General features: G+C 41.8%; 1 protein-coding gene across 9 annotated transcripts in view; it reads left to right on the forward strand.

Moving 5' to 3' along the window:
- Positions 1-17,654, forward strand: part of RHBDL3 (rhomboid like 3) — a 139,307-nt gene that overhangs the window by 94,346 nt on the left and 27,307 nt on the right. For all 9 annotated transcript variants that reach the window (XM_053375207.1, XM_053375203.1, XM_053375205.1 and 6 more), the window contains one exon: positions 16,916-17,140. In XM_053375207.1, coding sequence (XP_053231182.1) covers positions 16,916-17,140 — 225 coding nt within the window. The remainder of the gene's footprint in view (positions 1-16,915; positions 17,141-17,654) is intronic.

The raw sequence follows: 17,654 nt of genomic DNA on the forward strand, positions 1-17,654 counted from the left end.
AGAGCCAATTGCAAGTCTCCCGTGTTGCATCAGCTTCAGCCCTATGTAGCACTATTATCATATCACAAAATGTGAGAGATGCCAGAAAATACACAAGCTAAGAAAATTAATATTCCAGTTTTTCTGTTCCCTGCCTCTTAAAAGGCCGAGAAGAAAGATGAAATTTCAGGTATGTTTTTATTACTCCCCCACCTTCCCAACACACACACACACACACACACACACAAAACCTGACCTGGAAACTGGTGCTAAAGAACTCTTGCAGATCTCTCGGCACCCTCATCAAATTATGCTTCCTAGGTTTCTTTAGTGGAAGACAGGACTGTGGAATTGGTATGGGTTTGTTGTGTAGAACTGCTGCTTGCCTGTTCTTTTAGGACAGAATTATTCGCCAAGTTCTGCTTATTTGCTGAGGGCTGCTTTAAACAGTCGTGTCAACTGCTACACCCTTAGTGTCTCCGTGCTGGAGAAAGTGGGCATCTTGAGCATGCAAGTTTCACAGACTTCTTTTCTACAGAAAAGCCAGTGTGGTGTAGTGGTTAAGAGCGGTGGACTTGTAATCTGGTGAACCGGGTTTGATTCCCCGCTCCTCCACATGCAGCTGCTGGGTGACCTTGGGCTAGTCACACTTCTTTGAAGTCTCTCAGCCCCACTCACCTCACAGAGTGTTTGTTGTGGGGGAGGAAGGGAAAGGAGAATGTTAGCCGCTTTGCGACTCCTTCGGGTAGTGATAAAGCGGGATATCAAATCCAAACTCCTTCTTCTACACTGAACTGCATTCTAAGAAACGCACATGTTTGAAGGACTAGGCCTGTGTCCATTGCTTAAGGAGAAAACATCTAGGAGTCCTCATTACAAGAGTTAGAGTCATTTAGTCCAACCCCTTCAATGCAGGGATCTCAGCTAAAGCATCTGTGACAGATGGCCATCCAATCTCTGCTTAAAAACCTCCAAGGAAAAAGAGTCCACAACCTCCCAAGGGAGACCGTTCCACAGTCAAACAGCTTTTGCTGTCAGAAAATTCTTCCTGATGTTTAGTGGGAATCTCCTTTCTTGTAACTTGAAGTCATTGCCTCGAGTCCGACCCTCCAGAGCAGGAGAAAACAAGCTTGTCCCCTCTTCCATGTGACAGCCCTTAAGATATTTGAAAATGGCTATCATATCGCCTCTCAGTCTCCTCTTTTCCAGACTAAACATACCCACCTCCTTCAACATTTTCTCATATGGCTTGGTTTCTAGACCCTTGATCATCTTGATAATCTGAAACAAAATTTTAAACATGTAACTTTTTAAAAGTTAAAAGTCATTTGGGAAGCTGAAAGAGGTGGGCTGTGAATGTTCTTAATACGTAAGAAGCAAGGAATATTATTTTGTTGCTGTTGTTGCTTGTTCCTGCTGTAGTGGAAGTACCTTTTTCGGATGAAGTTAGGTCATTATACGACATGTCCTCTCTGGAGAACTGTCAGTGTGTTGCCTAAGGGTTATAATTTCATCTCCTAATGCCAACATTTACTGCTTTTGTAAGATTACCAGTTTAAATGGCTCTTGGCATTTTTATCAGCCAGATGTGATGAAAAGCAACTAATATGCAGGCCCTCGTAAAATTAATGGAACGTGAGCGCAGGTAGGTGTTGTGAACAGAAAGGTTTCATTTGCTGACTTCCGGAGGCGGCGCAAAACCGTGATGGCGGACCTCTTCGAGCTCTGAAGAGGGGCACCGCAGAAAAGGGTTGCTCGCGACGGCGCAGCGGCAACCCATCAAGATAAACCACGGGCAGAGTGAGTCCGTGGCCGTGGGACCCGGCGGGCACCTGGAGCGACCCCGAAATCACAAAAGGAACCCCGTAAGGGGCTCCGGAGTGAAGGAGGGGGAGCGGTGCTGTGGGTTCATCGCTCTTTCTGCGGAGGCGAAGCCGCGCGGCTGTCACGGATGAGCGCCGACCTTTCTTCCAAGAAACATCGGGCTGAAACATCAAACCCGTGAGTAAGGACCTAAGATTCTACAAATCAAATCGGAAAATTTGGCTAAAAACGGGAGACGAGAAAGAGGAAGTCCGTCTTCCGACACTGCTTTCAAGATCAAAGCAGACGGTCTAAAGAGCGGAAAGCGCTGTGAACAGGGAAGCTTTGAAGCTTTAAATCGGGACTTTCGTGCACATTTGAATTTTACTTTTAAAGAATAAATACAGCATAAAATTGACCTGGAGCGGACACCCCAAGGGCAAGGGAAGACTCTAACCCCAAATTCCCGGGTGGCCGGGTAAAGTTGTTTAAACTGCGGAACTGTTGCAAGCTTCCAGATACTTTTGTAACTGGATAGTGTAATTTTGAGCTCACCTAGCTGAAGTGGATACAATTGCAGGCACCTTGCTGGAACTTTGTTATATGTTTAAAAGGGCTCTGCAGGACCTTTCTTTTAGCGTGCTGGAACTAATTTGCTTTTAAAATTGTTTTTAAAGTTGGAACAAAGAGACTTTAATTGCGGAAAGTTACCTTCTTCTTACTAAAACTTTGGTGGCACTCCCCCTAGAGGACATTGGGAATATAGAGGCCTGGGAAAGTTTCTCTGTTTACCTTCTCTCAATAGACTGTTTTTAATTCTGGACTTGCCTTTCCCATGGGATTACAACACTTGACCTTGAACGTTGACTGATGAGTGGCACAGGAAAGACAAGAGCAGCCAAAGCTAAGGAAGCTAAGGAGAAAGAGAAAGCAAAAAAGCAAGCACAGCTTTTGCAAACAACTTTAACTCAGGGACGTAGATTATCAGTTCCAGCTGTGCTTGCGACACAAAAAGTAGAAACCGAAAAGCCTGAAAAATCTGAAGAGGAAGATATGGCAGCAGGAGGAGCTGAGGCAGTACTGAAACAAGTTTTGGAACAATTGTCAGCAATAAATCAAAAAATTGATAACCAATCAACAAAAATTGACCAAGCAACATCCTCGATCCAGAAATTGACAGATCAGGTTTCCCAACATACCCAAGCAATTGAAAAATTGCAAGGAGCAACAGAAGAGAATCGTAAACTGGCAGGGGAAGCCGTTCAAATTGCAACATCAGCTAAAAAAGAAGTCGAGGAAGTTAAAGCGGAAGTCAAGCCTCTTCATAAACAGATAGGGGACCAACAAACCTATCTCTCGTTGGTGGAATTGAAAAATCGCGAGACCAACCTCAGACTAAGGGCAGTCCCAGAAATTGAACAAGAAGATTTGAAAGGACTTTTGACAACAGAGTTTACAAAGTTCTGGGACTTAAAAGAAGAAATTGATTTCAAAATTGTATCGGCTTTTCGGTTGGGAAGATTAGTAAGAAAAGATAGATCCAGAGACTGCTTAATAGCTTTGAGATCAAGGGAGGAGAGAGACAAAATACTAGGCCTACACTTCAAAAACTCAATTGTGATACAAGAGAAAAGGGTGGAAATTTACCGAGATATTCCTAAACAGTTATTGGACTTGAGAGCCACCTACTCAGATTTGGCTAAGTTGCTGAGACTCAACACAATTCCTTACAGGTGGGAGTTCCCACAAGGGCTATCATTCACTTACAAACAGAAGAAGGTTAAAATAAGATCACCAGAGGACTTACAAAAGTTCCAGCACGATCACGGAGAAGACCTCCAAAAAGAAGCAGCAGCTAATTGGCCTATACCCAACCCAGGTGGAGCAATACCTGCACCTTCGGAACCAGAGGAGAAAGAAGATACACCGCTCTAGGTGTAGCAGAATAGTTCAGGATGTCTCTGCGGCTACTCAGTTGGAATATAAATGGCGGAAATTCCCCGGAGAAAAGAAGGAGGTTATTTCACATATTGAAGAAAGAACAATTGGACATTATTTGCCTACAAGAAACCCATGTGACCAGGCTCCACAGGAAGGTTTTGGTAAATAAAAGATTAGGCCAAGAATTTATTTCGTCTGACAAAGTAAAGAAAAGAGGAGTGGTGATCTACGCTAAGGAGAGCCTGATACCCAAATTTCTATTTAAGGATGAACAAGGAAGAATTTTGGCAATTGAAATTCAAACCCAAGGAGAAAAAATATTGATATTAGGAATTTATGCCCCAAATGACGGGAAATCAGAATTTTTCAAGAAGCTGCATGAGACGTTGCTGGACTATCTGGATTATGCTAACATCATAATGATGGGAGATATGAATGGAGTGGTGTCTACACATATGGATAAGTCTTACAACCAAAACTTAACATCAGACGGCAGACTGCCCAAAACTTTTTTCGAACTGACTGACAATCTGGATTTGATCGACATATGGAGGACAAAGAACCCCCTAGGTAAAGAAGGAACTTTTTTCTCTGAGGCCCACCTGTCTTGGTCAAGGATCGACCAAATCTGGACCTCCAGGGGGCTGGCACCCAAGACTAAAAAGGTGGAAATCTGCCCAAAAACATGCTCCGACCACAACGCCTTGAAAATAGAACTTAGATTAACTCAACCCGGTTCCTTCAGATGGAGAATGAATGACACACTACTAAGAGATCAAGAGATTGTGAAAAAGGCCCAAAAAACATTAAAGGACTATTTTGAGATAAATCTGAATACTACAGTTGAAAAAAGAACGATCTGGGACGCAAGCAAAGCTCTTATGAGAGGGTTTCTGATACAACAGAATTCAATCAAGAAAAAACTCTGGAACGGAAAGAAGGACAAAATATTGGAGAAAATACACCAAGGAGAAAAAAAACTGAGAACCAAACCAAAGTCCAAGGAGGTGCTGAGAGAAATTAAATTCCACCAAGCAGAATACTCAAAATTGATTAATCAGGAGATTGAATGGAAAATAAAACAGATGAAGCAAAGATCTTTTGAATCAGCAAATAAATGTGGAAAGCTGCTAGCTTGGCAGCTGAAAAAAAGACAAAAGCTAAACACGATAACAAATCTAGAGATTGATGGAAGGATCGTACAGAAACCAGAAGAAATTAGGAGGTGCTTCCACAGATACTTCAAAGAACTGTATGCACAGGGGCCCCAGAAAGAATCAGAGATAGATCAATTTTTAAAGATAAATGGACTATCAAAAATAACTCAAGATAAAAGATCAATCTTGAACTCTACAATAACCTCACAGGAAATTGAAGGTGCCATTCAGAATATGCAACTAGGCAAATCTCCAGGCCCGGATGGACTTACCTCCAAATATTACAAGGTTCTGAAGGACTATTTGATACAACCTTTGTTGGAGGTATGTAACCAGATTATGGATGGGAAGAGGGCACCAGAAACGTGGAAAGAAGCCTTCATCACATTGATACCTAAGTCAGAATCTGAAAAGACTCAGCTTAAAAACTACCGTCCCATCTCACTCCTAAATGTGGATTACAAAATATTTGCAGACATTTTGGCAAATAGACTTAAAAAAGTCTTAAATGAAGTAATTCATAAAGACCAAGCTGGCTTTCTCCCTGGTAGACATTTATATGAGAACACTAGAAACATCATTGACATTTTAGAACTTTTGCAGACTAACAGGAACACAAGGGCGGTGTTAATCTTTATTGATGCGGAGAAAGCATTTGACAACATATCTTGGATGTTTATGAAGAAGAACTTGGAAGGGATGGGAGTGGGACGGGGGTTTGAGAATGGATTACATGCAATCTATTCAGAACAAAAAGCTAAATTAATAGTGAACAATGTGGTGACGGAGGAATTTAAAATTGAAAAAGGGACACGACAAGGGTGCCCTCTATCCCCTCTGTTATTTATTTCAGTCCTGGAGGTGCTATTGAATATGATCAGAGAGGACCGGTTGGTACAAGGGATAGAGGTCGGAGTGAAACAATATAAACTGAAAGCTTTTGCAGATGACCTAGTTTTGACACTGCAGGAGCCAGAATCCAGTACAAAAAGAGTTCTCGAACTTATATCTGAATTTGGTCGGGTGGCGGGATTTAGGTTGAATAAACAAAAAACTAAGGTTCTGACCAAAAATTTAACAATTACAGAAACAGAGGGGTTTCAGAGAGAAACAGAACTGAATGTGGTTAAAAAAGTGAAATACCTTGGGATCTATTTGTCCTCCAAGAATTTGAATTTATTTAAGGATAATTATGAGAAATGTTGGTTGGAAGTTAAAAAGGATTTAGAAATTTGGTCAAGATTGAAACTTTCCTTGTTGGGAAGAATTGCAGCTATAAAAATGAATGTGTTGCCGAAAATGTTATTTTTGTTTCAAACCTTACAGATCGTGGACAGAGTGGATTGCTTTGGAAAATGGCAGAAGGATATATCTAGATTTATCTGGCAGGGCAAAAAGCCCCGAATAAAGTTTAAAATATTAACAGATTCGAAAGAAAGAGGGGGGTTTGCCCTGCCGGACTTGAGGTTGTATTATGAAGCTGCAGCCTTCTGCTGGCTGAAAGATTGGTTTTTGTTGGAAAACACCGATGTCCTAGATCTGGAAGGTTTTAATAATGCTTTTGGATGGCACGCATACCTATGGTACGACAAGGTTAAAGCACATAAATTGTTTAAAAGCCACATTGTCAGAAAAGCAATTTTCGCAGTCTGGATGAAATATAAAGACTTACTAGAGAGTAAAACTCCGAGGTGGCTATCACCAGTGGAGGCCAAGGCCCGAAAAAGACCCAATATGGAGGCCTATTGGCCGAAATATTGGGAATTGACTGAAAAAATTGGAGACAATTGGAAGTTGCAGAGCCAGGACAAACTAAAAAATAAGGTGCGAGATTGGCTACATTATGCTCAAATTCAAGAGGTTTTCAAAATGGACAAAAAAGTTGGTTTCCAGGTGGAAAAGTCGAAACTAGAGACAGAATTGTTAGAACCAAAGACAAAGCTGTTATCTAGAATGTATAACTTGCTGCTTATGTGGAATTTACAGGATGAGACAGTTAAATCTGCTATGATTAAATGGGCACAGGATGTTGGACACAACATTATGTTTGAAGACTGGGAAAGGTTATGGAACACCGGAATGAAATTCACGGCCAGTACGGCCTTGAAGGAAAACATTATGAAAATGATATACCGGTGGTACATGACCCCAGTCAAGTTAGCTAAGATACATCACCTGTCTGACAATAAATGTTGGAAGTGTAAGGAAGCAGAGGGGACTTTCTTTCACCTCTGGTGGACATGCCCAAAGGTTAAGGCTTTCTGGGAAATGATTTACAATGAGTTGAAAAAGGTATTTAGGTATACCTTTCCCAAGAAACCAGAGGCCTTCCTGTTGGGCATGGTAGACCAGAAAGTGTTAAAGAAGGACAGAACTTTGTTTATGTATGCTAGTATAGCAGCAAGAATACTCATCGCAAAGAACTGGAAGACACAAGATTTACCCACGCTGGAGGAATGGCAGATGCAGTTGATGGACTACATGGAGATAGCTGAACTGACCGGCAGAATCCGAGATTTGGATGTAGAAACAATTGAGGTGGACTGGAAAAAGTTTAAAGACTACTTGCAAAAGTATTACAAACTGTATGAATCTTAAGACGGTGCATGATTTGGAAATGATACGCTTTAGCAATTATGATTAAGTAAATAGTAAACTAAGTGATAAAAGAGAAAAGGAGATAATATGAAATTGAACATGTTACGTTTATTTTAAAGGTATAAAAATTGTGACATAATACATTGAATATAGATACATAACATGTAAAAGTTACAATAAGGTATGACATAAGGTAACAAATTGCTGACATTGTTAATATAAAGAACGCAGAATCGGAAGGGGTGGGGAAGTCCAAGTTGGGATTTTTGTTAAAAAAAAATAAAAATGGTTTCTTGTAAACTCCTTATTTGTTTGTAATGTATAAAATTTGGAAAGAAACGTAATAAAAAATATTATAAAAAAAAAAAAAAAGAAAGGTTTCATTTGCTGCTTGCCTCGCTGAACAGATATCACCTCTTGCATGCCTTCAGTTCCTACTTCTTCACAGAGCATCTTCTGCTTATTTGGGTTTCCGTATATAAATAATAATAATCATAACTTGATTCTGCTGCATGCTGGTAACCATGCTGCGAACAGCAGGGTTTAGGAGTAGTTTTGATGGTACAACTCTTCCTCTCTTATGGATCAATTCATCTTCCACATCTCACCCCAGCTTCTATCCAAATTAGAATAAAAGTATTTAGTTTTTATGCATTATTTTTAGTATGTGACCACGCCGCTTAGTACCTTTCCTTGAGATGCATCAAATAAAGGTGGGTGACATTCCATAGGAGCAATGGAGAACCTGTCTTGTGGCCAACTTCATATGAAAAGTTGAACCATCCCGGTCTAGATGGCCACAAGTTACCAATCCCTTCTCTGTAGACATATTTGTGGAACATGGGTATATTTTCATGGTTCTTATTTAAGGAAGTGAGTGTTCTGTTTTTTTGTGGAGGTGGACCCACCATGAGCCAAGGTGAGCATATTTTGAATGCAATTAAGACAAACAAGTGAGAGATGGACAGATCTGATTTCCTTGGTGGGACGCAATCCATTGGCATGGTTCTCTTACTTAAGCCTTATAAAATGAAGAGATGTGTGAGGACACTGTTAATTTCAGTAAGGAGGAGTGCAGGAGAACTTCCCACTCTGGTGTAAGTGAGGGTTGAGCTGCAGTGGGAGATGTTGTCTTCAGGAACCTTTTCACACAACGCTCCTTGAAAATTGTTCTCCTTTTTTTCACTCTTGTGTGTAAAAATCGACATATATATTTATTTATATAATAGCTGGATTACTTGAGGAGGAAGGTAAATTCTATATACATATATTTTAAAAGTAACAAAAACAAAAATTGAAAATAAATGTGCTTTCACCAGGTCCTGCAAAGGAGGCAACAGTATTTGCCCATTGTGCAGAAGTCAAGGGATAAAAGAAACATGTCCCCATTATAGGGGAAACCAGACTGATTGCTTCCTGCAGGGCACAAGAACCAGGGACCTTAGCTTGGTTGCCTTGACAGTGGGGACGCATTCCTTCTTCTACTCTGCTATTCAGAATGAGGGCAATGAAAGAACGTTGTATGCCCTCAGTGTCATCACATTCAAATCTGATTGGGTTGCTTGTTCATTTTTAAATTGCTTCAAAATAGGTAGCGAAAATGTAAAGGTTTTTTTCTGGGTTGGGAGGGGGCTGTTGTGAACCATAAGGATGCCCACCACTGAGGAGGGACGATAGCTCAAGTAAGGGGAAGTCAAAGGTTCCTGGTTTCCAAGGCAAAGGCATCTGGATGGGAGACCAAAGGAGTGAATTCAGCACCAAGGACAGTGCTTCTGCAGCTGAATCCAGCCATCCCTGTTGTCTCAGTGAGGTCCTGGAGGAACTGGCTGAGATTTAGATCAGGTCCAGCCTGTCATTGACTGGAAACCCCACCCCTTGAGGGCTACCTCCTGTTCTGTTGAAGGGCCAGTGTCTTCTTCTGCAGCCATTGGCACCCGTATGTCTCAAGACATCAAACTACTGTTCGCTTGTATTCCTTTGGTGGTGAGAGAGGTTGGGGTTGGCCAAGGGCGTGGTTGGTTGTCTTTGATTGGCTGTAGTGAACTTTGTTTTTGTGTGTGAGTGGGGTGTGTGCGTGTTTTTGGATCAGGTTAGCCAGATTGATTTGTATGCTGTTGGCAGGTTCTTGTTGTCTTGTTGGGCTGTGTATGTGATATTGGCGTGAAGGCGTCTTCTTCTATTTGTCCCCATGTCAGTTTCCCACACAAGTGATGCTGACACAAAACCCCACACATACACTAAGTAGAATAGAAGCAGTGCCACCTGACCACTATTCCTAATGTAACACTAATGTCTCAACAAATGAAACTGATCTGTAGAAAATGTAACTTGAAAAGAGACATTGCGCATACTTTTGTAAACCAAGTGGTACTTCGGGTTAAGTATTTAATTCGTTCCAGAGGTCTGTTCTTAACCTGAAACTGTTCTTAACCTGAAGCACCACTTTAGCTAATGGGGCCTCCTGCTGCTGCTGTGCCGCCGGAGCACGATTTCTGTTCTCATCCTGAAGCAAAATTCTTAACCTGAGGTACTATTTCTGGGTTAGCGGAGTCTGTAACCTGAAGCGTATGTAACCTGAAGCATATATAACCCGAGGTACCACTTGTATATTAGACTCCCTGAAAAAAAGAGTCAAACTACTGGAGAATCACAGCACCCAAAGAATAAGAAGAAGAGTTTGGATTTGATATCCCGCCTTTCACTCCCCTTCAGGAGTCTCAAAGCGGCTCACAAACTCCTTTCCCTTCCTCCCCCACAACAAACACTCTGTGAGGTGAGTGGGGCTGAGAGACTTCACAGAAGTGTGACTGGCCCAAGGTCACCCAGCAGCTGCATGTGGAGGAGCGGGGAAGCGAACCCGGTTCACCAGATTACGAGTCCACTGCTCTTAACCACTACACCACACTGGCTCTCAAAAGCAACCTCTCCAAGGCACAAGCCTGGGCAGTGTGAATGGGGTCTCTCTCTGAGCTGCCCAGATGTCAAGACTCCCCTCTTGGTCTCACTGATGTGGTCCAAAGGAAAGCAGAGCAATACATTTGGCACCAGCTGGGCTCCAGGAGTTGCAGCCTATGCTTCCCTCTTGCTCATGAGTCATGACTGTTACAAACAGAAGACTTATGGGTACAGTAATACCCAGAACTATCTGGTCTGTAATTCCAGTCTAGGGATACCAACATGGTATTCTCCAGATGTTGCTGAACTGCAACTTCTATCAGCCCCAGCCAACATGGCTAATGGTGTAGGATGATGGGAATTGTAGTCCAGCAATGTATGGAGAGCATTGCATTGACTGCCTCATTCATGGCTGGCAGACAATTTGCCAATTTCTGCTCCATATGTTTCACAATTACTCTTTGGGAGATAGATAATCTTCACTTGTCATGGTTAAGGCTTGAATCTTGAAAATTAGGTCTTTTCATAAAGAGTTTCCTTCTCTAGGGTTATGGGCCTACTAATGCAGTCATTAAAACCCAAATACCTGATTCATGCGGGAAAGACTACTAACTAGCTATCTCAAGGACAAATGTGTATTTGGCCACCTATATATGGGTATGTTTTTTAGTTTTTAGTTTTTTAGGGTGGCGCTGTGGTCTAAACCACAGAGCCTAGGGCTTGCCGATCAGATGGTCAGCGGTTCGAATCCCCGCAACGGAGTGAGCTCCCGTTGCTTGGTCCCAGCTCCTGCCCACCTAGTAGTTCGAAAGCATATCAAAATGAAAGTAGATAAATAGGTACCGCTCCAGCGGGAAGGTAACCAGTGTTTGCGTGCGCTGCTCTGGTTCGCCACATGACCCGGAAGCTGTCTGTGGACAAACGCCAGCTCCCTCAGCCTATAGAGCTAAATGAGTGCTGCAACCCCAGAGTGGTCTGCGACTGGACCTAATGGTCAGGGGTACCTTTACCTTTACCTATATGGGTATGTTTAGTTAGTCAATATGCATTTCTTTTCTTATTTCGATTACATGCGTGTATGTACCTACAGTTACCTGTTTTAATCCTCCATCTCTTGCCTGGAAGGTGAAAACTGTGAAGCTGTCCTTGAAGCTTGTGGAACACGCTTGATGCTATTTCAATACTTCATTATACCTTGGATGTGCCTCTAAATCGTCTCTTGGAACATGGGTGGTGCAACCCTCGACTTAAGGAGCCTGAGGGACAGTACTGCAGTAATCTGAGCACCCTTGACCCCAAAGATAGACACATCTTCATTATTGCTCTCCTTGTTGTATTTATCCAATTACTAAGAAGTTCTGAGCCTGAGGGAGTGGTAACTGCAAATCTTCTCAGACCCCAGGACCCAGTCACAAACAGTGGCTAACAGGGATCATTGTGGAACCAGCTTTGAACATGTTTACTATGGTATTCCGCCATTTAAGCCTTGTTGCTCCTTTTTAACAGTTAGTTGTTCGTAGTTTGCTATTGGCTTAAAGTGGAGAGAAATGTTTTCATGAAACCCAGCAGTCCAAACCAAACAATTCTCCTTGCAAATTTCCCATGGGCATCTGATTAGCCTTTGTGAGAACAGGATGCCAGACTGATCCAGAAAGACTCTTTATGTTCTTGTAAGGCAAACACTTTTCTTCTTTTTTTCTTTACATATGCCATTTCTAAATGGAACAGGGTTTTATTTGAACTGTACTCTATTGTCAAGAAAGCTATGAAACTGTATGGCTGTGACAATCATGGGTCTCCTGTGCTCTTTGCTGGGATATATTGCTACTGCCATGCAGCAATTTGGAAAAATTCATGACCCTTATTTGCAGCTTTAAAGAAAAGGCTGCTCAGGTAACGTGATTTACAGTCCTGCACCTGAAAGAAGGGAAATGTCTGCATAGCAAGCTTTCTGCTTCCAATTCATGTGCGTTCTCTGGAAGAGAATGTCTGGGGCACTCGGGGACACTCTGGCGTTCCTACTTTTGTGAACAAGCTCAGTGGTGGATCTAGTTAGTCCAGCATTCTGCTTTAGCATTACCAGTGTTTTTTGGCTGGGTTTTCATACTTCTAACAGCTGCTCAATAATCAGAAATAATCAGGCACATCTTTTCCTGCCGTGCAGATACAGCGATTGAGGGGAAGTGGAGGGGCTTCATTGTGCTGCATTTCTGCTTTTGTGTAGCTGAAAAAGTCGCAGAAACCCTGCTTGTGGGGTGCATGTGGACTTCCATAAATAACAATTTATGGAAGCAGCCAGTTCAGTAAAGTCCTATGCAGTGGTACCTTGGTTCTCAAACGCCGAAAACCCAGAAGTAAGTGTTCCAGTTTTTGAACATTTTTTGGGAGCCAAACGTCCGATGCGGCTGTCGGCTATTGTTTCTGGGGCATCTGCACCAATCAGAAGCTGTGCCTTGGTTTTCAAACATTTCAGATGTCAAATGGATTAAGTTTGGCTCTTTTGTTTTTGCTATTAATTTTGTGTTTTTGTTTTTGAGGCTTTTTCGGGTTGTTGGGTTTTTTTGTATGACTTTGTGGAACCCAGTTCAACTACTGATTGATTGATTGATTGATTGATTGTGTGACTGTGGAAATGGATGAAAGCTCCCCATCCAAACAATGACTGTCATCAGTGCAGGTAAGAAAATAATAATAATTTTAATTTTTATCATCTACAATACTGTCTTATTTATTTTATAGTATAGTGCAATGATTATTGCTTTCACTTTATAGATCAATGGTCTCTTTAGATAGTAAAATTCATGTTAAATTGCTGTTTTAGGGGTCGTTTTAAAAAGTCTGGAACGGATTAATTCGTTTTGCATTACTTTCTATGGGAAAGTGTGCCTTGGTTTTGGAACGCTTTGGTTTTGGAACGGGCTTCCAGAATGGATTAAGTTTGAGAACCAAGGTACCACTGTAACTGTGTCAAGCCAATGACCAGTCAGATGCAGCTGATAAGCTCACAAACAAGGCAGTTGTGGGGACAGCCCTCTTTTCTGCTATTTGTCTTCCCTGAATCTAGTGCTTAAAGGAATGCATCTTCTGAACATGGATGTTCAGTTTTAGCTATTCTGATACATAGCCATTGATATACCTGCCATTCATGATTATTCACATGCCCACTTGTTTTGATGTGTGGACACACTTGAAAGCTTTCTGTAGGGTCACTCAGTAGGTGTTCAGTGAGGTTACAGCCTATCCCTTGTCAATCACAATTGTGATGTCTCATAGTTACTCACGGCAATGATATATTTAAGCGGTTTGGCTCTATGTGGAGCAGTTACCCAGTACATTGGTACCTTGGTTCTCAAACTTAATCCGTTCCAGAAGTCAGTTGCAAAACCAAAGTGTTCCAAAACCAAGGCATGCTTTCCCATAGAAAGTAATGCAAAATGGATTGATCCATTCCAGACTTTTAAAAACAACAATTTAACATGATCCATAAAATGAAAGCAATAAACAATGTGCTGCAGTCACACAATCAGTCAATCAGCTGAACTGGGTTCCACACGGTCACAAAAACAAAAAAGAGCCATAAAAATGCAAAATATATAGCAAAAACAGACAGACCTCAGCGTAACACTCGAAACAGAAGTGTGGCACTCAAAATGGAAGCGTAACACTCAAAATGGAAGTGTGGCACTCAAAACAGAGTACGTTCGGCTTCCGAAAAAGTTTGCAAACCGGAACACTTACGTCCAGGTTTTCAGTGTTCGGGTTCCAAGTTGTTGAGGACCAAGGCGTTTGAGAACCAAGGTGCCACTGTATCTATTGTATGTCTGAAAAGCAGAAGGTTTGGGCTTGGATATGCTGAGGCCATGAGCCAAGGAAAAAAAGAAGGGGCAGGGGTTCTAATGCTTTTGTGCTTCATTTCTCACACTGAGTGAGGCCTGGCAGCTATCTACAAGCAGATGTCAAGGAAACTGTTGTAGTGGATTGGAGTAAAGGGCTCTTGGCAGGGGTTTTGGCAATTGCACAAGAGCTTTCACAGCGTGTGTTGTTGGAGCATCCCACATACTTGCTGTACTTCATTATGCAGGAATGTATGAATACTAGGGGGCATATGCCAAAACAAGAGGTTGTAATCATGCTGGAGCCAGGGTCTGCACCCAGTTTACTGTCAGCAGTTTATCACTGGAGAATTCAAAGCCTTACAAAGTTAAATACGAGTCAAATTCTCCTCTCTTGCAGGAGACATTTCTAATACTTGTGTTAACCGGTATTTGTCAACCAAAGCAGCATTAACTATTATGACAAGCATGCAGTAGATTAGTGTTGTAAACACATTATACAGTCCATTGCTGTTGTGTGATTAACTCAGGACAGCCCTCTATATATCTTAAGCTGGAATGCATTGTTTCAATTCATTATGAGTATATTTATTTTGATATATCTCTGAAAACTGCTTTGAAGTCCATATCATTATATTGCTTTCATAGTTTTTGACCTAGCGATATATCACAAATCATGATGTGTGTTAGGGCTGTTAGGGCTCAGCGAAAAAGAATCCAAAACTAGCTTGAAGTCCATATTGTGATACTGGTTTCATAATTTTTGACCTGGCAATATATCACAAATCATGATGTGTGTGTATGCTATGCAGAAATCACAATGCAGGAAAAACTGTGAAGCCAGCCAATGCCTTTGCATGTCTCCATCCTTATTTCACACATTGTGATATATCAGTATGTTGCGATATTTAGCTGGATGTATATCACAATGCTGAAAACCAGATATTGCCCAGTTCTAGTTATAAGCAAGAACTACTTAATAAACTAAAATTGGGGGTGCTCGTTTAAGTAAGTAAAGTTACAGGTAGGTAACCGTGTTGGTCTGCCATAGTCCAAACAAAATAAAAAAAATCCTTCCAGTAGCACCTTAGAGACCAACTAAGTTTGTTATTGGTATGAGCTTTTGTGTGCATGCACACTTCTTCAGTTTTCTGAAGAAGGTATCTGTAGAAGGTGTGCATGCACAAGAAAGCTCATACCAATAACAAACTTAGTTGGTCTCTAAGGTGCTACTGGAAGGATTTTTTTTATTTTGTTTCAAGTATGAGATGAGTGCAATTGTACAGATTCCTTTACATTAATTAGATAGTAATGTCATTTTTCTACTACAAAGGAAAGCCCATTTTTGTTGCTGCTGCTGCTTCTTCTGCTTCATCTTCCGCCCATCTGACTGGGTTGCCCCAGCCACTCTGGGTGGCTTCCAACAAATACTTACTATTAATTCGAAACAAATTTTTTTTTTCCTTCCAGTAGCACCTTAAAGACCAACTAAGTTAGTTCTTGGTATGAGCTTTCGTGTGCATGCACACTTCTTCAGATACACCAATTAAGATACACTTAATTCGAGATTGTTATTGTTGACAGTTCCTTTCAAATAAACACAGTCTTGTGATTCATCCACTAATTTCTTCAATTAAATCAATAACTTTACCCCCAGTCATTCTGTATAGAACAGGGACAGTGCATCCCATGGTTCTCCAGCTATTGCTGAAGCACAGCTCCTGGCATCTCTCACTATTGGCCATGCTGTTTGAGCCTGGTGGGAGTTGCAGTCCAACAACATCCAGAGAGCCACGGGTTCCCATCCCTATAATAGGCAAGTATGTCCAAGCAGCATGATAAAAGTCAATATGAGCAAATTGTCATCTCCAATAGCCACTCCACATTGAAGTGTATGCATGTTATGCTGTTAAGTACCACTGAAACAATACTTGTAGAAGTTTTCCTGCAGATTCAGCTAAGGCTGAATATTTGACTAAATTCCAGTCATTACCTGGCATACTGCACCACATATCTTTTCCCCCACTTACTTTCTTACAAAAAAAAAAAACACTGCCCACATTTCTCAATGAAGGAGTAGGGCTTGCCAATCAGGCCTTTTCTATATCCTGCTCTGATTAATAGATCAAATGTTGTTATTTTGCACAGAAGTGTCTTTTTAAATAAGAGCATATGGGATGTTTCTTGTTTGGAGGCACCAAAAAATAGTCTTCTAACAACCAATTTTAACAACCACTTTCTGAAAAGAAATGGTAATGGCTATTGTACATGAGATTTTCAGCAGAGTAGAACCCACATAATACATTTAGCACATTTGTTTTATGTTAATTTGGGGGTAATTCTTTGTGGAATGAGAGCCAGTTATTGTTCTTTTGACCTAGAACTTGATACAAGTAGAAAGGGCTGCAAGATACTCTGATCTGGGTTCATTTTACCTAAATCTGCTAAACTTCTCCATCTTGGCATTTTTTTCATGCCCTCATTTGCCAAGCCGACTTAATTCCCTGAGTGATATCCAACTCCGTTCATACTCAGAGTAGACATATTGAAATAAGTGGAATTAACATATGAACTAATTGATTTCAGTGGGTCTGCTCGGAGTACAGCTAATATACGATATCACCCCCTTCAGTCTAACCACCAAGCCATTACTTGATTTCAGCTTGTTCATTCCCCCTCCCCATCCTTTCCTTTGATCTTCTCCTCCAGATGAGTAACAAAAGGTCCAACAGCTTTCGCCAAGCCATCTTGCAAGGGAACCGGAGGCTGTGCAGCAAGGCCCTGCTGGAGGAGACGGGACTGAGCCTTTCCCAGCGGCTGATCCGCCACGTTGCGTATGAGACTCTGCCCCGTGAGATCGATCGGAAGTGGTATTACGACAGCTACACCTGCTGCCCCCCGCCTTGGTTCATGATTGCCATCACCATTGTAGAGGCAAGTATCTGCCAAGCTAGCAAAGAGATTCCGGGGAAGTGTGTTTGCCTGTTCCAGGTGGGGGTTACATCCTTGCTAACTAGGTCCGTGAGTAACCTGAAGGTTGCTCCTGGGTGCTAACTGTATCTAGGAGGGCCTTTTAGCTTCTAAGGTTGCTGGGGCCTCTTCATTGATGGCAAAGATCATGCCCTAGACATCTCACATGTAAGAGGAGATTTCCAGCTTTAGCTGGTGCAAAGCCCGGCTTGTAGGGGTGGGCAGCACATCAATGGTAGGACTTTAGGGCAGGTGTCCAGGCCCCACTCAGCAGAATGAGTAGGAGGGTCCAACGACACAGCACAGCTGGCTTACCACATGTTGAAGCACATGGAGTAGCAACCCTTACAAACCAAAGAAGGGGACCTCCATAAATCCAAAAGGTCCAAAGTCTAAAATAGTCTAACCGCACCACTGGATAGTAGGCAACTTATTCAGTGCTCATCTGCACTGGCTGCCTCTGTCTTCCCAACCCAAT

The sequence above is a fragment of the Podarcis raffonei genome, chromosome 2 (genome assembly GCF_027172205.1).
Source record: "Podarcis raffonei isolate rPodRaf1 chromosome 2, rPodRaf1.pri, whole genome shotgun sequence".
Taxonomy (NCBI): Eukaryota; Metazoa; Chordata; class Lepidosauria; order Squamata; family Lacertidae; genus Podarcis; species Podarcis raffonei.